The 24,525-nt window shown below is 38.8% G+C and overlaps 1 protein-coding gene and 1 long non-coding RNA gene across 2 annotated transcripts; one reads left to right on the top strand and one right to left on the bottom strand.

Annotated features, from left to right (window-relative positions):
• Positions 1 to 9,381: 9,381 nt before the first annotated feature.
• LOC140480246 (biotinidase-like) lies at positions 9,382 to 12,542 on the bottom strand. The gene is made up of 3 exons (XM_072574961.1): positions 12,330 to 12,542; positions 11,746 to 11,895; positions 9,382 to 10,545 (listed from the first exon to the last, which is right to left on the bottom strand). The coding sequence occupies exons 1-3, from the start codon at positions 12,540 to 12,542 to the stop codon at positions 9,382 to 9,384; spliced, it is 1,527 nt and encodes a 508-aa protein (XP_072431062.1).
• Positions 12,543 to 14,031: 1,489 nt separating this feature from the next.
• LOC140480245 (uncharacterized) lies at positions 14,032 to 18,441 on the top strand. Its single transcript, XR_011961229.1, has 3 exons — positions 14,032 to 14,215; positions 15,763 to 15,886; positions 18,054 to 18,441. It is a non-coding gene; the product is annotated as an uncharacterized lncRNA (long non-coding RNA).
• The last annotated feature ends 6,084 nt before the right edge of the window (positions 18,442 to 24,525 follow it).

Genomic DNA, 24,525 nt, shown 5'->3' with positions numbered 1-24,525 from the left:
GCATTGCATGCAGTTCTGGTCACCATATTATAGAAAGGATGTTGAAGCTTTGGAAAGGGTTCATAGGAGATTTACTAAGATGTTGCCTGGTATGGAGGGAAGGTCTTACGAGGAAAGGCTGAGGGACTTTATCGAGAAGAAGGTTGAGAGGTGACTTAATTCAGACATAGAAGATAATCAGAGGGTGAGATCAGGTGAACAGTGAGAACTTTTTTCCTCAGATGGTGATGGCTAGCACTAGGAGGCATAGCTTAAATTGACGGGTGACATATATAGGTCAGATGTCAGAGGTAGTTTCTTTATTCAGAGAGTAGTAGGGGTGTGGCATGGTCTGCCTGCAGCAGTTATAGACTCGCCAACTCTACGGGCATTTAAATGGTCATTGGATAGACATATGACGAGAATGGAATAATGTAGGTTAGATGGGCTTCAGATTGGGTTCACACGGTGGTGCAACATGGAGGGCCAGAGGGCCTGTAGTGCGCTGTAATGTTCTATGTTCAAAGGTTGTTGGCAGGCTATGGGAGTCAGTACTAAAGCTGGAAAGTGAAATGGGAGGAAGCGAAGCTTCAATTTTAAAAGCTTGGCAAATTTTAGAGGAAACACACCGATGTTGCAAAACTTAAAATAAATATATAATATGACTCTCAAAGTATTAAGTGACCACATTAATTTGCTGTCACTTTCATAAACAATATCATACTTTAGAGTTTGGAAACAGCCTTTAATCCAAGTCATTAGTACTCACTGCATAGTCTTTCAATAAGATTTATTCATCAGAGCCATTCAGGATCCAGTGATCAATCACACAAAATGGTAGGTCTACATAACTCAGAGCTGAAAATGTGTTCCTGAAAAAGCACAGCAGGTCAGGCAGCATCCAAGGAGCAGGAGAATCGACGTTTCGGGCATGAGCCCTTCTTCAGGAAAGTCCTCACTTTCTCCTACATAAATCAGAGACATTTTGTTTCCTTCAAGTGAGACTTTACTATCATTGTCTGTTCAGTTCCTGTCCTTCACTCCAAACCATTTTGTTTTACTAAACTTTGCCAGTATAATAACAAAATAAACTGGGTCTTGAATGACAATCCTGAAGGAGATGGTTAAATACGATAGTTGGAGTTTTGTAGGCGATAAGGGACCAGGGCACATGATTTCTCTCTCAGAGTCTGAGTACAGGAAAACGACATTAAGGAGAGGATCTAGTTTAATGGCAGAGCAGGTTTGAGGAGTTGGGGAGAACAACGTGTTCTTGCTGTTATTTTCTATGTTTCTGACTTCCCTTTTTTGTGCTTTTTGATGGTTTTCATTTTAGCAACAAATTTAGCAACTTATGCATTTGGTAAATTTATCCAAGTCAACAATATAACACAAAAGCATAAAAAGGAAATGTAACACTATTTGAGGCACCGACAAGCATCCCCATAGCCCTCCAGTCATTAGAGCTGGTCCCTGCTACTTCAATTAGATTAGATTAGATTACCTACAGTGTGGAAACTAGGCCATTTAGCCCAACATGTCCACACCAACCCTCCGAAGAGTAATCCACCCAGACCCATTCCCCTATTCTATATGTATCCCTGACTAATGCAGCTTCTTGCCCAATTCACCTCACCTGCACATCTTTGGATTGTGAGAGGAAACTGGAGCAGCCAGAGAAAATCCACGTAGACACAGGGAGAATGTGCAAACTCCACTCAGTTGCCTGAGGGGGGAATCAACTCGGGTCCGTGGCGCTGTGAGGCAGCAGTGCTTACCATTGAGCCACCATGCGTCCTGGCAATCTATTTGGCACAGCTCCATTCTCACCCTATTGAGCTTGGCTCTCCCGCAGTTAAATTTTCCTTGAGACCTGTAACATCTGTTAGCCTAAAAGTGCAAATCCCCAATCCTTTGATCACTTTCTCTTAAGTAATGCCTCCCCTCTCTGTACCCAACTCAGACAACCCTCCCTTTTTTGTGCTTTTTGATGGTTTTCATTTTAACTGTCTAGGTCCTATTCTTTTGAATTTTCACCTTAAAACATCCCCTTATCCTCTTTCAAAATCCTCATCTAAGCTAACATCTAAAGTATCTGATCACCTTTATTATCTTCATGTTTTCCCACTCACATTTATACAACATTTTTAAGCATACTAAAACATTTTGCAGAAGTCTAAGTCATTGTTGTCATCAAACGTCGACATTATCTACACCTTCAAATATAAAAGGAAATAATGATATTGAGAAGAAAGTAGCGCAAGAGAAAGTAATTGCTAAGGCAAATAATTACTTTGTCCTCAAATTTATCCCTGCTCCCTGTTTCCCACTGTACTGGAACAGCTTGGTTAGGGGAGCACAAGTCCTCAGTATTATTGCTGGAATGTTGTCAGGGCCCAGAGCATTTGCAGATACACTACTGTTTCTTGATATTAGATGGAGTGAATCGCTGCTGTCTGTGATGCTGGGACCTTTAGAAGAGGCCAAGGTAGATTATCCACTCAGGCCCATTTGGCTGAAGATTGTTGCCAATGCTTCAGCCTTATCATTTGCACGGATTTGCTGGGCTTGTCCAGCACGCTTTTGAAATATTTATAGTGGCTCCTCCTCCAGTGCGTTACTTCATCTTATGTGACATGTATACTGTTCAAAGTCTGTTTTTTAATGAATTTAAACGTGACTTAATCTCTTCACCTGAACTATCTCTGTTCCTTTGCTTTGGTAATACTTTGTTTCAGAGTTAAACAAGTTCAGTAGATTTATTATAAATAGGCTGAGAGCACGTATTTGTCCCTTTTGTTTGTTCTTGGTTTCCAATCCATGCTGGCTTCATATCAGGCATTAAAATTAGATCAAAAGCCTTATTTTCAGCCTAATTGCAGTCTGTCCTCAAGTGTCTCTGGGCAGAAGTTTTGCATCTGTCTGGGGAGAGCTTAATATCAGGGAGGTATTTAATCACACAGGAAAATGGCAGGGTAGGATTCTGCACCTTCCTACCTACACCCTCCCTCTGTTGCATTTCTGATAGGAAGACTCAGTGACTGCTCCGTCACCAACTTAAGGGACTCAGCCAGCTGTTGCTGGTCAGCAGGGGCATCCTTGCTTGCAGGTTCCCAATGTTTGCTTGTTCCAAGGCACTCAGTGAGGGAGTTGGCATCAGGAAGGAGCCAAGAGACCAAGTGACATTACTGAATGGCACTTCCATCCCCCTTTTCACGTATCCTCCAGCCCGTGGCCTTATTTCCCCATCACTTAGCAGTGCTTGAACCCCAACTTGAGTGGAGACTGCTGGAGTATGTGATGCAAGTGATAGTCATCATCTCACAGTGGCACTGCTGAGGACAAAATCACTGCAGGCTCTAACGCACTGCTTCTCTCAATAGGCAAGAGGGGTCTTTAATTGGGGCCCGTGCTACTGGGAAGGGCCACAGCGGACGGATCAAAACCCTGAATGGTAGAAGATTGTAGTGGACCTTCTTGAAAAATGGTGGTACAAGGATCTCACTAACTTGAGTTGCCTCTATAGACTGCCATATGATTCCTGATGAAGGGCTTTTGCCCAAAACGTCAATTTTCCTGTTCCTCGGATGCTGCCTGACCTGCTGTGCTTTTCAGCACCACTCTAATCTCGACTATGACTTTTTTTACTTCACTAGGACACTTTTGCAATTAATTCTTGTCTAGCACTCTGTCAAATTTTAAAACATGTTTTCTACTGCTTCTTTTACTTTTGAAGCATTGGACTAATGAGTAAAAGTGACCAGGCCATCACTGCCAACTAATTCCAATCGTAGATATATGATGGTATTCCAATCTCTCACCAGGAGGAATCACACCCTACTGCAGGAATTTAGTTTTGAATTTCATGATTGTTCTGGATCAAAGTGTACGAACTGTCAAGTCTCAGTAACTCCACAAAATGTGTTGTCATGAGTAAGATGTCACACCAAACTGAGACACAGGCTAACATCATTGTTTAACTCACCTCCTACAACAGACGTATTTCCAAGTTAGGCACTAATCCTAACAAGCAACCTGTCAATTACTCTTCATCCCTAAAATTGCCCAGAAAAGAGGTACTAATTCTAAGATATTACTATGTACGTGTTAGGCTTCAAGTGACAGTTAAATATGGACTTGAGAAATTCTCTGGTTCTCTCAGGATCTGTCTTTCCTCGGTCTTGCTAATCGTTATTCAGCCTAGCTCTCAATTGTCCCCATGCAAATTTTGTATCCTTTATTATTTAATGTCATTTTCCTTCGTTATTACCAGTTGTGTTGATTAATAAACAAATTGTTTTAAAGTCACTTTCTCCATGGAATATGTGGCAATGCTTTAGTAAAGTAAAAAAAAAGTTCTCATTCCATTGACCCTATTAATCAATTCATATAATGTAGTTATACAGTCATGGAATCACAGAGATGGACAGCACAGAAACTGACCAATCAGTCCAACTTGTCCATGCCAATCAGCTGTCCTAAATTACTCTAGTCCCATTTGCCAGCACTTGGCCCATATCCCTCTAAACCCTTCCTATTCATATACCCATTTAAATGTTATAATTGTACCAGCCTCCACCACTTCCTCTGGCAGCTCATTTCATACATGCACGACCCTTTGTATGAAAATGTTGCCCCTTAGGTCCCTTTTATATCTATCCCCTCTCAACCTAAACCTGTGCCCTGTAGTTCTGGACTCCCCCACCGCAGGGAAAATACCTTGTCTATTTATCCTATCCCTGCCCCACATGATTTTCTGAACCTCTATAAGGTCACCCCTCAGCCTTCGACACTCCATGGAAAACAGTCACAGCCTTTTCAGCCTCTCCCTATAGCTCAAATTCCAACCCTGGAAACATCCTTGTAAATCTTTTCTGAACCCTTTCAAGTTTCACAACATCCTTCCTATAGGAGGGAGGCCAAACTTGCATGCAATATTCCAACAGTGGCCTAACCAACATCCTCTTCAGCTGCAACATGACCTCCCAACTCCTGTGCTCAATACTCTGACCAATAAAGGAAAGCACACCAAACACCTTCTTCACTATCCTATCTACCTGTGACTCCACTTTCAAGGAGCTATGAACCTGCACTCCAAGATCTCTTTGTTCAGCAACGCTCCCCAGGACCTTACAATTAAGTGTGTAAGTCCTGCCCTGGTTTGCCTTTCCAAAATGCAGCACCTCACATTTATCTAAATTGAGCTCCATTTTCCACTCCTCAGCAGTTGTGGAAATGGTTGCAGCCTCTTCTTCAATAAAAGATCAGGAAGTGTCTCTGCATGATATTTGTTTCACAGGGAATAAATCACGTGCACTTGGGTTTAGTACGTTTTGGCACATCTGTTTGGGTGCCGGTGTTTTGGCACGGCCATTTGGGAGCCAAACTTATTTGGCGCCAGCCCATTTGGCGACAGATATTTTGGAACTAAGAACATTTCTTTATTTATAAATCCGTCTGTGTGGACAGCTTTAGTGTTACAAAATTACAATATATCTGTTATATAACCATCTGTTATGTTGAATAACCACGTATGTTTATCAATTGGTGTCGATAAGTTTAATTTCAACATAAATATACTACTTGTACATATGAATGTATAATTGCATGCATTTTTTTGTACTAAGTGTTTTTGTATATAGTAGTTGAGCATGCAGCCTCGAAAATGTTGCTGTTTGCACTTCCTTTGTATTCCTTTGTAAAATTGAGCTCGTACGCATTTGGAAACAGGAAAACTAGTTCTCTCTTCGTTTAGCTGTTTGCTCAGGCTACAGTTAGTCCTTAGCCTCAGATGAGTTAACTGCGGGTGCGCTGCCACAAGTGTTTCGTTCTTTTGCCATCTTTTTATATTTTTTAACTCGTTTTATGCATATGATGGCTGAGAAGGTATTAACAAAACATGGTAAAGAAAAGTTTGCGCATAATGGACTCCTCTACGTCTCTGACAAAACAAGCAAAGTTGACAGCGCCTTGAAATTTTGGCGTTGTGAGCAAAGACATCGGTGCAAAGCACAGCTCCACACTAAAGCTGGAGAGGTGGTGAGGGAGCTGAACAACCATTCGCATGAAGCTTCTGCTGGACAAGAGAGCAGAGGAGACCCTTGAGTCTCCGACTGTAGTTGTTAATGAATGTTTGACAGACATATCCCAAGATGCTGCCTGAACTGCTGTGCTCTTCCAGCACCACTAATCCATATCCCAAACTAGTCTAGACATCATTCCTAATATGTCTGCTTTGAGGAAAATAATACACAGAAAGTGTACTTCAGTGACGAATGCCCCCACCAATCCAACTGATTTGCAACAATTATTTATGCCAGAATGCTACAGAATATATGTCCCTCAACCAGGTGTGAAAGAAAATATTTTACTGTGTGATAGCGGACCAGGTCCTGGATATTAATCTTCGGAAGACAGAGCTAGCTCCAACACTTAGTGACATCTGATGTGTGGTTTGCCAATGGCACATTCAGTATTGCTCCCAGCCTCTTTTCTCAGATTTATGTAATTCTGGCAAAAAAAAACACAAAGGTGTTCACCCTCTAGTGTATGCTGTTTTGCCCAACAAGCAATGCACCACATACGTGAGAATGTTCGAGTTATTGAAAGAACTAGAACCCAATTTGAAACCCACTTCAATTGTCTGCTATTTTGAACAAGCTGTGCACAGTGCTGTGAGGCACATATTCCCTGATGTTCAAATAAAAGGATGTTTTTTTCATTTAGCTCAAAATATGCAAAAACATTTTGCTAGATTGGGGTTCACTAGTTTGTATGACACTGATCCTGATTTTGGGTTAAAAGCTAGAATGATTATTGTCCTTGCCTTTGTACCTTTGAACAAGATCGATGAATATCTGGATGCTCTAGCAACTGAACTGCCGCAAGAACTTCAAGATTTACTCAACTGGTTTTGAAGATACATATGTTGGTCATCAGAACAGATGAGGAAATGGAAGACAAACTCCTCTATTTCTCCATGAGGTTTGGAACCTTCATCAGAGAACATTAATCATGGAAAATCACACAAAAGATCCTGTGGAGGCAGCCCACCATCGATTACAATACGAACTTAGCATGCACCGTCCCACCATATGGAAAGTAATAGATGGCCTGCAGAAAGTACAGAAAGCTAGAGATGCATATTATGAAGGGTTACTAGCTGGGCATGAACCACCACAGAAACTAAAAAAGTATAGAGATGCAGATAGAAGAATACATGAAACTCTCTTAGATTTGAAAACATGAATGTTATCGAGTACTTAAGGAGCCTTGCTCATAATTATTAAATGAACGAAATAAAGCTATGTTACAGTTTTTCGTGATTAACAGATTTAATGTTTTTATTTTTCAATAATGTTACAGTTTAAAAGCTTTTTAAAGTTCTAATTATTAAATTAACTAAATAAAGCTATATTACAAGTTTTAGTGATTAACAGATTTAATGTTTTTATTTTTCAATAAAGTTATGGTTTTAAAACTTTTTAAATTCTACCTTTGAATAATGATGAATCAATCAACATTTTTTCCTAGCACCAAAATGTCTGTCGCCAAACATGTTGGTGGCAAATCAGCTGTCGCCCAAACAGTCATGCCAAAACACCGGCGCCCAATCGTCCCACTCTGTGTGCACTTTTATAATTCCCAATTACATGCAAATTCCCTGTTATCAGTAATCTTATCAGATCAAGAAAATTGTCTCTCTCCTTAGCTCCCCTGGCATTGGCCCATTATATCATATTGTGGCCAGTGTATTATCAGGCACAGTTATCTTGAAAATGTCCACAGGAAGGATACAAACAACTCCAAGAGATAGCTACCAATTTTGTCACTTTATCTACTCTGCCTTTCACTAAAACTTTCTGGACTTCTTGGAAATTCACTCTTAAATTAATACAACAGTTTGAATTCAGATTCTGCCAAAGTTGTTCTGAATTTTTTGTAGGGTTCTTTTGTTATCTCACACATCAGGCTGATTTAATTTTAAAGATACCATCTCATTGCATTCACTTGGGTAAAATGCTCAAACCTCAACTAATCCTTTCAACTTTCCATGGGAGTTGAACCCAGCAAATCATTGGGTGTACACTTGTTCACTCTACTATATGGTACCTATTATTCAAACACACTTTATTCCCAAAATATTTCCTTAGAATTTTCTCCCTCTCATTTGGTGTGTGATTTTCTTGCCTTGATCTTCTGTCCCAAGGTGAGCACATCTGATTCTATCTCATTCATGAATCCTGAGAAACTTTACTGTCCAATACAATATTCTCATAATACTTTAAAACAAAAACCAGATATTCTCAAAAGGACTCTGTTATTGGCACAATAACTGTTCTTGTCTGTTCTGTATTTTGGATGATGTTTTGCTTTTTCTAAAATAAGGTACTTAATTGTGCTGAACATTTTATCATTTCAAAATTCCCCCAATTTAAAAAGCAATGTTATTTGATTGATGTTCAATTATATTCCCACAAACTGACACCTTGCTAAGCAGATGCTATTGAGACTGTTTCACTTTTTTTAGTTTCTTTAACTGAAAATTCAATTGTCCACTTAAACATCAGGTGAAATGATCATGAAAAAGTAATTCAAATCTCTTTATTTTGTTAACTCAAACATCAAAAACATAATTATTTGTGCTTTAATATGTTACACGTGCTCTATAAAATCAGAGACCGAAGTGTTTTTAGTTAATTTACTGATTATGTCCAGATCATTGTATCTAAGCACCCTGTCTTGGAAGATATTAAATGGCCTAGAATGGATTAGGCAGAGACTTCAAAGGCAATCCTGCAGTTAAAATGCCATGATATTTTAATTTTTGCAAATCAGTTTTCAGTTTCTTAAAGCCACTGCATTTTTTGCTGCTGTATCAGCATTTATATAGACCTGGTAAACAAATAATCCATTATAGTTCTGTCAGATAACCCCATATGACATCCAGTGAGAATCATATTGAAGATCTGTGTACACAGACACAGTTTGGTATGAATGTGTCAGCTTAGAAACGCTGCTTTGTAAGCTAACTTTGTAGCCAGCGTCTGCTTGCAGTTGGAAGTTTCCAGGTGCTTAGCAATAATTGGAGAAGTCAAAAAGGTCAAATGGCTTTACCTGAAGCAGTCTCACCTACATCCAAAAGCAGAATCTGTCCTCATGATGTTACTTAAAATAGGCCCAGTGAGAATTCAGGTGATGAATGTGACAGGCAGTCTTTGTCTTGCCTTTTGGGGGAGTATATACTGTCACTCTGTTATTTCTTTAGTAAAGAATTGGCCAAAATTCAAGATTATAACATATAATGCAAAAATATTATCATTGTAAACTATCTGAAAATCATTTGAAATGTTGCTATTATATTTAATTCAAATCACACTTCGAAATAATCTGCAGCTAATGCTAATCTTTCTCATACCACCTTCCATAGAGTGCTGCAGTGACAAGACCTGCTGACATCCCCTTCTTGATCATATAATAATTACTGTTAGCCCATCCTCTGGTATCTGCACGATAAATTTTCATCTTATCTGCCAATATTTCTGGATAAATATGGGTTGTGCTGAAATTCCCCCATAATCCAAAGTCTATGATCTCAGAGGCATTTGTCACACTTTGTCCACACGTGTCATAACTGGAGCCTGCACACTTCACCAAGGCACACACTTGTGTGTAATAAGTGCCAAGCCTTGTGTGAAGCCCATCATGGGCTCCTAATGCATACAGATTACCGTCTGTACAATTGCTACGTTTGTAGACTACATGGCAACAGAGGGTGTTGGAACAGATATGCAGACTACCTTTTAAACCTGTCAAAGAGATAAATGTGTAATTATCATACATCACGACATTATGAAAAATATCACCAGGATCATTTCTTTCCATTGGGCCAATTTGTTCCTGCTTTTCTCCCTTCTCCTGAAGGACAAAAGCTTCAAAATAATTGCCCCCTTCAAGAATTGCTGCCGTCGCCTCAGGTTGTAGGCTGTGATTTTGACGGGATGTGATTATAGGGACCTTGGCCACAAGAAGTTTACTTTCACTGCTCTCAGAGTAGTAATAATAGGGAAAATCTAATGGGGTGTGAATACCACTTCCTGTTACATCTTCTTCAGGATGATGCTGATTGGCTGCAAAAAAACTGATCCCAAATGCAGCAGCAAATGCTTGATGAAACTGTACGGCAGATAAGAGGGGCAACTGGTTCAGCCAGACTGTAGGAAATACAATTTGATTTACACCATAATTCTCAATTAAACTTACTGCTGGCTCATAGAACAATATATCAAAGCCAGTAAAGATGCCAAATCTTCCAGCAAATGATGTATTAAAGATGACGTGTTGCACTGTTTTGGGTTTGTCATAAATATTTTCAAAGTAAAGGTTCCATTTCTGGTATTTTGCAATGAGAGTGCCTTCAGCATCAAAAACCACATTTGTGTTAAAGTGATATCTTCCATCGGGTGGACATTTGGGATCGCTTTGCTCACAGGTTTGTCTCTCTCCCATGTTTGCAACCAAGTACATACTGCCATTCCTTGCCATACAACTCAGCTGATGAAGCACCTACAATAGACCAGACACAAACAGTCATTACATTTTAACATAATTAAAGTACAACTGATCATTTATACAATTCTCTGCAAAGTAATTTCCTCACTCCCAAAGGGTATCTTAATGCAATGGTTTATTTAATGTATTGTTGGTTGGAACCTTATAGAGGTATGAGTGACATGGGCACATGAGTGAGATAAGTAGCAGAATCAGACAACAAGTCCAACAAAGGTACAATCCAATGGAAGCATTTTGCATAGTTCTTCATGATTTTTATAAGCGGTGAAGCAATTTTCAAGGAAGACATGTGGTAAAATAACCTGCAAAAAGTCTCAACAGAATTCTCACTTTGCTAAATAGAACATGAGATTCAGCCAATGGTGAAGTATTCTCTCCATGAGTTGTTATTAAGAGAACTTTATAATAAATAGAAGGTAGATCCCTGAGGAAAGGAAGAATAGAGAATTGTCAGTCTAAATATGAAACAGCTGAGGAATGTTTAATTTTATTCAAGGTAGATCATTGCTTCATTTGTCTGAAAGACGTTTCATAGGGCAATGTCCTTAACACAGTGCTCTTCCCTTAATTGATAAAATATTTGAGATATTCTTACAAAATTGCATTCAGCAAAAAGCTTCACCTGCTGTGAGTGCATATTGGATTTTCTGTGATGGGTTTCTGTCCAGTAAGAAATGGGTGAAAATCGGTGGAGGGATTACAACCCAATTCCCAATCCACACTCCTTATCAGATGTCTCCATATCAGGAGTATGATTCAACAGCATTAACTTGTCAAAATCATGATGTGAAGGTGCTGGTATTGGACTGGGGTGGACAAAGTTAAAAATCACACAACACCAGGTTATAGTCCAACAGGTTTATTTGGAAGCACTAGCTTTCAGAATGCTGCTCCTTCATCAGGCAGCTACCTGACTTCTAACTTTGTCAAAATCAGCACCATTTTCAAAATTCAGATGTTAATAGTGATACAAATCTAGTTCCATAGACACAATGCTTTAAATTGTAGAGAAATTTATCACGTAAAATTAATTTTGCATTCCATATAATGGCTGTCAATCTTTTTGTAAAGCATTGTGTATAAAATAGAATCAGTGTTGTCTAAATGGTTATAACTGAGAGTTCCACAAAAAGTTACAAACATTCTTAAAATGTAAAAACAAATAAACAAATTCAAACATTGTCTCGCTCCTACCTCTGTATCATTATATGTAGTTGGATGCAGGCAGGGATTCCATTGAATAACATTAGGATCTGGAATAGGCTCCAAATAGGGAAAAACAGCAGGTCTGCTGAAATGAAAGCCATGGATACCTTTCTCTGGAAATACAATTATCTTAACTCCCTGCAATATAGATCATAAATAAAAATTTGATGCATTAGTATGACCACAATTAGAAAAGCAAAATGCAAATTCAGATATAAAACATCCAAATGGAAGTGGACTAACCTCAGAGTTGAAAATAGGTCAGGGCCAGGTGAATGGTCACAAAGATTGGCAGATAAGATAGCCAGGATGTCACCTGGGATGGAGCAGTTTAGCTATAACGTGGAGGTATAATTTTAAGGAGAAGGGCAGGAGGTTTATGGGGCTTTACGAAAAATGTTTTCACTCAGAGGAAGGTGGGAATCTGGAATGCACTGCCTGGAGGGTGGTTGAGGCCAGAAACCTTACACCTTTAAAAAGTATTTGGACGTGCTGTTGAAGTGTCATAACAATCAAGGCTATTGGCCAAGTGCAGGAAGGTTGGATTAGTTTAGATAGGTCAGTTGTTTTACCTGTTTACTTGCAGCATGGACTTGCTCTTGGTAGATATCCAGGAATTCCTTCATTATATTCAGTGCCTCTGAACGTGTAGAAACGATAGATACATTTAGCTCAAGGTATGTTGGGTGTTCAAAGACTGCCGCAGTGTAAAAATCCAGCCCCCACACCGGGATTACAAAGCATTGCCAACACAACAGCAACCCTCTCAAGAAAAATGTCTCCATAACCAAATGATGTTTCAGTGCAACAATTAAGTAGCAGCACTGCAATCAAAGTTTGTCTGGATATTTGACTCTATGACTATTTATACCTCAGACATTGAACAACAGTTAATATCCAATGTGTACTCCAGAAGGAAACTGAGGTCAGAATGACCTGAATGATGCAACACCTCATCATCATCCCTTATCCATTGTACAAAGTTGGACTGTATTGTAGTAAACATCATATTACCTTAATTTCCTGAACATCACATGGAACAGCTGTTTGTGTTCACTTTGCTGCACTATTTAATAGTTTGCCATGCTTACTCAGTAGAGTTTCTAGTCACTGTGAAGTTCCAGGTATACAAGCTGATGAAGATAACTGTATCTATTTTTATTATTGTTTGTAGTTGTACAGCAGAACCTTTTCAGTATGTTTTGGCATAAACAAAACAGAACAACAGATATTCATTGTTATCATAAGGTGTAACATCAAATCTTGCTGCAGTGGCTGAGGCCAGCAACAGGATTCATCAGAAACAAATAGAAGTTACAATGGGACATCAGGTTGACAGTCTGGAAAGGTGAAATGAACACAGTCAGCTAACATCCTCCATCACCTAACCAATTTCATTCTCCTGTCGAATGAATTTAGAAGAAACTTTACCCGACAAACAAAATATTCTCTGCCATTGTTGAATAAGGAAATTCTTCTGGATTCAGATCAATAGCAATTGAATCTGTAAGAGTTGGAAATTATGTTTCCACAGGGATTGGTTTAAATGGTAAGATTAATGGATACATGGAAGGGCAAGGATATTCTGCACAATTATAACCTTCATGGTGTTGTGCAGATAAAGTTACCAAGATAATGCTCGTGTTGTTTGATTAGCACACCCAATAAACCTTTCTTGTTTCCAGACTTGTTTCAAGATACTTATCAACTATCCAGTTTTTATTCCAATATTTGCCATCAGACAGTGCAGCTGCAAAAACATCCTGTGTATAACTTCATAATCAAATGTCAACTGGATCATTGTATCTACAGCATAATAATCTCAAAACCTACCAGCTGAGCATCACATTAAAAGATACATTCTTCATACTTGAGTTCAAAAGTATATTAATGCGCTACTTAGAAAATTATTTATTCTGAACATTAATTCAGAGGACTTCAGATTTTGCTGAATTAGATCACCTTCCGTACTTTGATAAAAAAAATGTTGTTTAAATATTTATTTATTCATCTCTAAATAAAATATTCTAATCTTTCACTATAACTATGTTTTCACAGGAAGTGGTTCCATAATTACAATTATAAAACTGGCTAGCTAATGACTTCCATTATTTTAATATAATTTAAAATTGTAATGGCAGTATTCTTTAATTTGTATTTATACCTTCAGTTAACAATGTCACTTTTGCATAAATTCATTAGTGACGTACGCTACAGCATGTTCTATAAAGCATGTTCTACAAAGACAGGTAGAAAAAAGTCTGAGATTTTCAAAGTGTTATGCTATCTGATCGAGGTATCTGTAAATTGTATACTGTCTGTGCTCAGTGAGTCATTCTTTCATTGAGAGATCGGAGTGGGTTGGAGAGAGAGTATATATTGGGGAGATTCTATAGATTGAAGATCAGAGGCAGCAGCAGAGCCTTCAGTAATACACAACTTTCAATCGTCTACACAGGTAACAGTGCCGGGAATCTGCTGTCATAATCTTTATATTACAACTGTCTTTCTTGCTTATGCATATCTTACTTCTATCAGTATTTCTGTGCAAAAAATCAATATTTTTAATAGCACATCTTCTCAATGTAAAATGCAATGTTAAGTATATTTTCATTGACCCTTATGAAACATTTATTTATATTTATACCTTTTATTACTTTGTGTTTATTCACTTGCTTATGACATTGCATATTTGTTCACTTGCATTGTGATCTGGCAAACATTTCATATTGTTTCAATTCACTTTCTCTGCTTTATCAGTACAGTGTGGTTATATCTTGTAGATGTGATAAATCTGTAAACGTGTATAATCCCAGTCTTGTTGAGATATATTGTCAAGGATGTGTTGCTATTAATTTGAGTAACTTACTAATGGTCAATGTTCCACAATTGGCATACTACAATCTGAATGAAAAAGTTCAGCATTAATATATTTTGTTCATTAATCTCTTTCTGGGTTATCATGTTCACTGAAGTCTCCCAGATGTATTATTATGCCAAGCCCAATACCTCAACATATCTTCCTTACCAGACACCAGGAGCAGGCAGTTTCAGATTACTGTATGCTGACTTGCTATATTGGCTTGTTTGGGTGAGTAGAATCCCTTCTCTAGAGAGTTGTTAGAAGATGAGAAATGAGTTCAGATTCTTCATCACCAATCAGCACTGCACTAAACTACTTGACTTTTAGATCACTGGTTAAATTCAGCCGACATCTGAGGGTTATCTCCAACGATGGAGAGTTAACCTTTACTGTAGGCTGTGGTTTATCTTGATGTGTAAACAATTAAATGGTTGGGGTTATTACTTTTGATGCTGGGTGTGAAGCATTGTGGTTAGATTAGGAGCAGTATTATCCAGAAGAAGTTGCCATTCAGTCAGCCATGTTTATGCTTGAACTGTGCAATTCATTCATACACTCAGTCTCAGTATTCTCTTTGAAACATTTTTCAGCATTATCAGGAAAGAATAAACAGGTTGGGGTCCTATTCTCTACAGGTCTTTACTATTACTAAATTTAAATAGAGTAGAGGTGAAGTAGAAGTTTCTACTTGAGAGTAGGTCAAAAGCTCAAACCAATAAAGATGATTTGGAAGTGCTGGTGTTTGACTGCAGTGTACAAAGTTAAAAATCATGCAACACCAGGGATTCGTCTAACAATTTTATTTGGAAGTACAAGCTTTCGGAGCGCTGTGCCTTCAACCACCTGATGAAGGAGCTGTGCTCCGAAAGCTACTGCTTCCAAATTAACCTCTTGGACTATAAACTGGTGTTATGTGAATTTTAACTTTGTACACTCATAAAGATAATGTTGTCACTAATAATCTATTAAGCGCATGAGAAGCAGGAGAAAACAGCAACTGATCGGATTGGGATGAAATGTGGAAGGAGGAAACTGATGTTGAGCGTATACACAGAACAGCGTAGATCATATGGGTGAAAGGCCACTTTTGGTGCTGTAAATTCTACATATTTATCTTTGTAAAGTTATTTCTTGTGCTTTAGGATGAATAATATTAATTTCCTTATGATATTCGCCCCCATCTTGCTACTGGTATGTGTGACTGCTGAGCTGATCATCACTGAGAGTGGGTGGAAATCCTTAGAAAAACAACAAAACAGGGACCTGGTAAGTAACATTGCAGCCCTGAAGTGTCTGGATGGAAATCTAACTTTACTCAAAAGAGTTTTCATTGGATTAAGATTAAAAGAGAAAATAAATTTACAAACAATATTACAATTGAGGATAGTAGTGTTAGTTTTAGGATCAAACTTAATTCTTCATATTCCCTCATTAAAGGAAGAAATTCCAAAAAAAAGTTGATCTGCACTACAGCAAATTTCAATATTTAAAAGTGGAATTCTAAATTCTGTTTAATTGTGCTTGTGAAGCCTTCAATAATAAGAATACAATAAACATGACAATATCACAAAGTGGAGGTTTAACAAGAACTGGAGAGCAGTTGATTTTCTAAGGCTAGATGTTTAATAAATCACTAGATTCATGAAATAAGTGAATCATTGACTCCAATATTCAGTTTGAAAGAGATGCTTTCTTTTGTTAGCCAAAATGCAACATATGCCATGACATATTAAAATTTGTTACATTGCACAGTAGAAATATGTTTGATACTTGCCATTGCACATCATACTGTTGCATCAACAAGCTTGACAATGATCTTCCTCTAATAATACAAGTGAACTGGTTATTGTAATACTATTTCATTTTGACCAACATCTCCTTACTCAGAAAAATAAGAGTCTAAATTTTTGTTAATTTAACCAAATAAATGCACGATTGAATGCTGAATTTTACCAGGCTTATGGAGACAGGTTGGGAGATCAATGCTGACAAAGGTTGCGAACAGGAAGAGAGATGGTGGGATTGCCCCCTTTGTCCTAACCTATCAATAGTCTGCAATGAAATATGCCTGAGAGGTAGTGTTTTAAACTCTTTTAGCATCGTGATTTCAAAAGAATACAAACAGACTTTCTGCTAACTTTAGGGGCAAATGTAGAGTGATTGGGTAGGGGAATGGGTCTGGGTGAGTTACTCTTCAGAGGGTTGGTGTGGACTTGTTGGAGCAAATGACCTGTTTCCACACTGTAGAGATTCTATTAAAAAAAAGATGCTTATTCACACAACACCTCTGAAATGCAAGTTCGGGAAAAAAAACTCTAACTTCCTCATCCACACAGATGTAAAGTGACAGAGTATGCGTTTAGGCTTTTAGCAGAAATACAATAAATAACTCGTACTCAAATTTCAGTTCTTTAAACTTCATGTGTTGTAGGCCTGATTCTCATGTTTCTTTGGAGATGAATTGTAGTGTGAAGTCTTTGGATTCACAAAAGATATTGATTTTCTGTAGAGGCAAATCATTGCAAGTGACAATGGATTGTTCCCTTTTCACTCCTTGGAATAACGAGATTTTGCTAGAATGGTCCATTTCATCCTGTTGGTTTCCAGACTGACGGTTTCAATCCAGTTTTTGGGGTAGCAAGATTTGTTATCCATCGTAAATTCCAGTCACTGGATCAATACTTCAATTGCACACCCAGGATGATTTAACCCTTGATGTCATTGCTATACAATGAAGAAGGGATGGTGGCCATACACACCTGGTAATGAGTTCTCTGGTTTCTGTACAATACTCATTATTAATTTCCAAGCTTATAGACAGTAAGTAAATGTACAAACCATTTGAATTCTCCAGATGATTTTTATTTTGGTATGCCCATTAAAGGAGGCATCCAACCCACAGTCATCCAATTAGGGACTTTTCAAAACCTTAAGGTAGTCTGGTCAAAAATTGCAGAAACCATTAGCCATTTCAGAAATCTTTTTATCCATTTTTAAGAGACAGATGATCCGAAAAAATCTATACTGAATACATTCCATATTTAAAGTGAGGAACATGATATTCTTTTATTGAGAATGACATTTGCTGGATGGAATGTTATGATTTTGGTTTAAAATCATGTTAAAAATGATAAGCACTAAGCAAATACGTAAAAAAAGTGATAAGCTATTTCTATGATTGGACTAATTAATCATTATGTCTGTACGGAACAGCGCATGATTTCCAGGATTCTAAAAACAATCACACTTTTGATGACTAACTGAGTGAAGTTTCAGTTGAAAAGATGATTTTAAGATTATTAATTTTCGTCAGGAACTTGTATGCAACCTTCAAGAATTCTAATTACCAAAAATTAAACCTTTGAACAGATTGTGCACTATCCAGATTTAATTGTCTGCTTAAATATATTGTTTTGTTTCCTATTTGAAACAGTTTTTCCGAATCCTTCAATCCTATTTCACTGGCAAAGGGGTGAATTTGGGACTTGGCAGAAATGAAAGGCTTCAAGGGACATATGCAAGCAAAATTAATTCATATGATGATAAGTTTGACAATGATTTGGATACTTAAAATATCCTGACTTAACTATCCTCTTTTATCTCTATGATGGTTAATGATTATATTGGATTGTACATTCAATAGATATCAATGGATTTTCAGAATAACCTTGTATATTCCTGTTAGATTTAAGAACAGCATCAACACAAGTTGCAAACCAGTTAATTTGTGTATTTCTGTACACTGGTTGTTTGTTTCATAAATGCTGCATTGTCTTGGAATTGTCACAGCAATATTTGTGGCCAATGTACAATAAAAGAGGTGAAGCAAAGTCAGCGTGTTCTGTTTTTAAACTGTCATAATAGACAAACATGTCTGTATTTTATATCTTGGGGTTTGTTTTTAACTGATGGTTATATGTTGCTACTTGCTGCCCTAGTCACTAAGCAGTTTGATTCATTGAAATTAAGGGGATACAATGGCCTAGTGGTATTATGGCTGGACTGTTAATCCAGAAACCTGGATATCATTCTGGGAACCTGGGTTTGAATCCCACCATGGCAGATGGTGGAATTTGAATTCAATTAATATCTGGAATTAAAGAGTTGAATGATGGCCATGAACCATTGTCCATTGTTGGTTAAAAACCCATCTGGTTCACTGATGTCCTTTAGGGAAGGAAACTGCCATCCTTAACTGGTCTAGCCTATGTGTGACTCCAGACCCACAACAATGTGATTCACTTTTAACTGCCCTCTTGGCAATTAGGGATGGACAATAAATGCTGGCCCAACCAGTGATGTACTCATCCCATTAATGAATAAAAAAAATTGCTCAATTCAATGCATTATTAGATTAGAATAGCCCTTCGGCCCAACAAGTCCACACTGACCCGCCAAAGCACAACCCACCCATTCCCCTACATTTACTCCTTTACCTAACACTACGGGCAATTTAGCATAGCCAATTCACCTGGCCTGCACATCTTTGGACTGTTCCAAGGTATAAATAAAATTGCAGGTGGTTTAATTTTATACTGTTTGTTGTAATATATTCATATCTTCTAATCTATCAATCTCTTTCTAAATGATTGCACTACAATAATTGTACCATTCCAGTTCAGTTTATGAAAGTAGTTAAAATGTTATCCTGCTCCCCTACTCCATTATGCTCCATTATTTCTTTCTTTCCTTCCTATCTGAGAAACCTAGTTTCTCAATTCAGATCTGTTATTAGTGCTTACAGTCTCTCATTGTCATGTTATCTTGAATTAACCTACTTAGATAGGTTTATGCAGTTGGGAAGACAAAAATATAATTTAGATAATGTATTTAACATAAGTTAGAAAAACATTGATAGTAACCATTCACTGATTGGAAGTGAATTAACATATCCCCATATAAAAACATTTAATTGACATTTAGACAAGAATATTCATTAAGCACATGAAATAAATCTTTAACTCTTTCATTTTAATTGTTCAATGTGGAATTGGATGATATTTATTACACAGACAATGTCTAATTGTGATTTGTCAAACCACCCTATAAAGTTCAGATATTAGCATTTGCACTAGCACCCCTCAGGATCCACACAAATTAAATAATTTAGTTTTTTTTTAAAGCAAATGATTGACACATGGTTGTGAAGTAATAGCTTAGTAATCATAGAATCATAGCAAACAGCATTTAGTCATTGGCACAATTGAAGGGTTGTAGCAGTGGGGTCCTCTACCAACTGGAAGACTTCTGGTAATCTGACCACAGCCTTTTGTCAGAAACCCCAAAAGAATTAAGTTCGAATCAGGCACCGTCCTGGACGTCAGCAGGGGTCCTGGCTTCTACTGGGGAAATTTCCCAAATTATTTTCTCCTTCAAGGCAGATAGCTGACCACGGAGAGTTGCTGGCCATCGAGAGGCTGGCTGCGCCCCCTCAGAGCAGTGGACACTGAAGGTACTGAATTGAGGTCCAGCTGGAGCCTTAGAATACAGGTAAGTGGACTGCATCATCAGCAGACAGTTAGTCATGCCCCAGAAAGGACATGGGAGTGATCAGCGAAGGTGAATTGATGAAAAGGGCCCACAGTGGCTTTTGTCAGCCCCTCTCTTGAGAAAGGTGCTTCCCTCCTTTGGGATTGGGGGTGTTGGATAAGAAGGGACCGCTCTCCAACCAGGGTTTCGCTGTTGGTTTCCTGATGTGGTGGGAAACTGCTGGTTGAATTCCTGTGTTGTTGGAATAAGGTCCTAAAGAAGTCACTTAAAGGTGTCAGCTCCAAGTGGGGAAGGCCAGTCACTGTTCCCACACTGCTACTTTTGGAGTACCTTAAAGATTTTCTGACCTAATTCCCAACTATATGATATCCAGATCATCAGCTAAAAAGTATTTTAGTTTTCACATGTACACTGATGACACCTAGATCTACATCAAAATCATTTTGCTCAACTCCTTCCATAGTTGCTTGACTGACATCTACTTTTAGATGACCAGAAATGTCCTTCAATTAAATATTTGAAATATTGAAGCTATTGCTTTTTGTCCCTACTGCAAACTATGTTCCCATTACCACCCCTCTCCTGGTAGCTGTTTGAAACCAAACCAATTTGTTCACAACTTTAGTGTCATATTTGATCCAGGATGAACTGCTGTCACTAAGACTGCCTTGGGAAAATCTTCCTACCAGGTCATTTAGCCCTTCAAGTCTGCTCTGCCATTCAATGATGGTCTGTGGTGTTAGAGGCAAGGTGCTAGCCTAGACAGAAGCTTGACTGGGGATGAAAGAGTCTTTCTTCGGATGGCAGCTGGTGACAAGTGGCATTCTGCAAGGGTCACTGTTGGGACTACAACTTTTCACTTTTATACATTAATGATCTAGATGAAGGAACTTAGGGCATTCTGTCTAAGTTTGCAGATGACACAAAGATAGGTAGAGGACAGGTAGTATAGAGGAGGTGGGGAGGCTGCAGAAGGATTTGAACAGTTTAAGAGAATGGGCAAAGAAGTGGCAGGTGGGGTACAGCATGGGTAAGTGTGAGGTCTTGCACTTTGGTAGGAAGAATAGAAGCATGGACTATTTTCTAAATGTGATGAAAATTTTGCAATCTGAATTCCAAAGAAACTTGAGATTTCCAGTCCAGGATTCTCTCAAGGTAAACTTGCAGGTTGAGTCAATAGTTAGGAATGTTGCAATTTATTTTGAGAAGACTTGAATATAAAAACAGGGATGGACTTCTGGGGCTCTATAAGGCTCTCGTCAGACCACATTTGGAGTATTCTGTGCAGTTTTGGGCCCCATATCTCATGAAGGATGTACTGGCCCTGGAGCATGTTCATAGGACGTTCACGCGAATGGTCCTAGGAATAAAATGCTTAACACATGACTAAAGGTTGAGGACTCTGGGTCTATACTCAATGGAGTTTAGAAAGATGAGAGGGAATCTAATGGAAACTTACAGAATACTGAATAGTCTGGCATAATTGATGTTGGGAAAATGTTTCCATTGGTAGGAGAGACTAAAATCTGAAGGCACGTCCTTAGAGTAAAGAGAAGACCTATTACAACAGAGATAGGGAGAAACTTCTTCCTAACCACTGAGCATGGTGGCTCAGTGGTTGGCACTTCTGCCTCACAGCACCAGGGACTGGGATTTGAGTCCCGCCTCGGGTGACTGTCTGCGTGGAGTTTGCACATTCTCCACGTGTCTGTGTGGGTCTCTTCTGGGTGCTCTGGGTTCCCTCCCACAGACCAAAGATGTGCAGGTTAGGTGAATTGCCCATGCTGAATTGCCTATAGTGTTTAGCAATGTGTAGACTAGGTGCATTACTCAGGGGTAATAGGTTCTGGGTGGGTTATTCTTCGGAGGGTCGGTGTGAACTTGTTAGGCCGAATTGCCTGTTTCCACACTGTAGGGATTCTATATAATTCTCAGTCAGAGAGTGGTGAATCTATGTAATTCGTTGCCACAGAAGGCTGTGGAGGCCAGATCATTAAGTATACTTAAGATGGAGACACATAGGTTATTGATTGTCATGGGGATCAAGGATTATGGGGAGAAAATGGGAGAATTGGGTTGAGAAAGTTATCAGCTATGATTGAAGGACAGAGCACTCGATGGGCTGAATGGCATAATTTCTGCTCCTATGTCTTATTCCAACACATTCTTGGCTGCTCGCCTATATTCTACACTTTGTAAACCTGAGGTCACCTACACACTGTTACCCATGGCTTAGAAATCCTTCAAGGATTTTATCTCTGTCCATCTCCATAATCTCTCCCAGTCTCTCAAGCTTCAAAGCTATCTGTGCCTCTCTAATGTAGCCTTTTGAGGATTCCTGATGTTAATCACTCCACCGTTGGTGGCTATCTCTTCAGTTGGCCTGTGTAAATTTTGTCATGATTTGGAGATGCCGGTGTTGGATTGGGGTGTACAAAGTTAAAAATCACACAACACCAGGTTATAGTCCAACAGGTTTAATTGGAAGCACATTAGCTTTTGGAGTGACGCTCCTTCATCAGGTGATAGTGGAGGGCTCAATCGTAACACAGAATTTATAGCAAATATTTGCAGTGTGATGTAACTGAAATTATACATTGAAAAATTGATTGTCTGTTAAGCCTTTCATCTGTTAGAATACAGTGATAGTTTCACTTCTTTCACGTGCAAATCACAAAACTTTTTTTTAAAAGTTGCATTCTCGGGTTAGCTGTTAACAATGGTGATAGCTAGACAATATGTTGAAGGTGTTAGCCCCCTGTGTTCTCTGTCTATGACCTGATGTTTAGATTGATTCTAATCTAAAAAGTGAGATAACAGAGTTTTACATAAATTCATGCAGTTTTTGAGCTCAGAGCTCTACATGAATATATGCAGGTTTTGAGCAAAGTGCAATGTAACTCTGCAAATACAAATTCACCCCACAAAATATATGTGTGCATGTGGGTCTTTGTCTGTCTGTGTGTGTGTGTTTGTCTGGGGTGGGGGTTGTGAGTGTGAGAAAGAGTGTGTGTGTGTGTGTAGTGAGTGCAGAGTGTCTTAAGTCTGTGAGGGTGTGCATGTGTGAGTGTGCTATAAATTCTGTGTTACGATCGAGCCCTCCATTATCACCTGATGAAGGAGCGTCGCTCCGAAAGCTAGCTTGCTTCCAATTAAACCTGTTGGACTATAACCTGGTGTTGTGTGATTTTTAACTATGTAAAATTTGGAATTCTCTCCCTAATCTTTTCTAAGATGCTTTCCTTGTTTAATAGCAATGATGTGGCGGTGCTGGTATTGGACTGGGCTGGACAAAGTTAAAAATCACATGACACCATGTAGTGCTTCCAAATAAGCCTGTTGTACTATAACCTGGTGTGTGACTTTTGACTTCCTTGTTTAAGACACTTATTATAAAGTTCACCTAAGCTTTTGGTCATCCAGTTTAACATATTTTCTTTTTTAATGCTGCTCTAAAGCTTCATTGTAAAAACACCGTAAATGCACCGTATCAACCGTTCAGAGTTCTACATGTATGCAGTTTTTGAGCAAAGTGCAATGTAACTCTGCAAGTATAAATTCACCCCACTGTCTGAGGGGCAGTGCTGAGGGAGCGGGCACTGTCTGAGGGTCAGTGCTGTGGGAGTGGACACTGTCTGACAGAGCGGGCACCGTCTGAGGGTCAGTGCTGAGGGAGTGGGCACTGTCTGAGGGAGCGAGCACAGTCTGAGGGTCAGTGCTGTGGGAGTGGACACTGTCTGACAGAGCGGGCACCGTCTGAGGGTCAGTGCTGAGGGAGTGGGCACTGTCTGAGGGAGCGAGCACAGTCTGAGGGTCAGTGCTGAGGGAGTGGGCACTGTCTGAGGGTCAGTGCTGAGGGAGTGGGTAGTCTGTAAATTACTGTAATCATCCAACCTTTTCCAGTTCAATCTTTGTCAGCAGTTTCTGGTTTACCTGCTCTCTCCCCGCTTTCACTAACTTCTAGAAATTTCCGTTTTCCCTTCTCTCCCTTAAGATGAACGTGTGAGAATTTCTGAATTAAAAAAAATCAGGCCAGACACTACGGGAATTCCTTTTTGGAGCCAATTAAGGATCTTAAAAGGAAATCAGACCAGCAACTGGAATTGAACATTCTTGCTGGTCCACTTTTTAAAAAAAAACTTATATTTGCTTCGAATTGCGCCAAATGCAGTGAGACTGCCCAGGTAGAAACATTGAGCTCTTACGGGACTTGTATTGGTTTGTAATCTTGCACACAAATGCCAAACCACCGCAATGGGCTGAATTTCAAAAAAGCACACATCTTTTCCTATTACTTTATTGTTGAAAATTCCGCACAAAACACAACGAACAGAGCTTTCCAACAGGATATACATTCATAATGAAGTGACTCCTCTTCCTGAGCGACTTGCTTCTTCCTTTGCTGGGGTTGGTGC

Source organism: Chiloscyllium punctatum, chromosome 8 (genome assembly GCF_047496795.1).
Source record: "Chiloscyllium punctatum isolate Juve2018m chromosome 8, sChiPun1.3, whole genome shotgun sequence".
Taxonomy (NCBI): domain Eukaryota; kingdom Metazoa; phylum Chordata; class Chondrichthyes; order Orectolobiformes; family Hemiscylliidae; genus Chiloscyllium; species Chiloscyllium punctatum.
Note: the sequence above shows the minus strand (reverse complement) of the source record. Positions and strands in the feature narration are given on the sequence as shown.

What these genes read in the sequence shown, in the direction of transcription:
- LOC140480246 (XM_072574961.1), bottom strand. Translation starts at nt 12,542, where the DNA reads ATGGAGACATTTTTCTTGAGAGGGTTGCTGTTGTGTTGGCAATGCTTT. An exon ending in TCCATGCTGCAAGTAAACAG is followed by an intron (nt 11,896 to 12,329) that starts GTAAAACAACTG and finishes TCTATATTGCAG; the next exon opens with GGAGTTAAGATAATTGTATT. An exon ending in CTACATATAATGATACAGAG is followed by an intron (nt 10,546 to 11,745) that starts GTAGGAGCGAGA and finishes GGTCTATTGTAG; the next exon opens with GTGCTTCATCAGCTGAGTTG.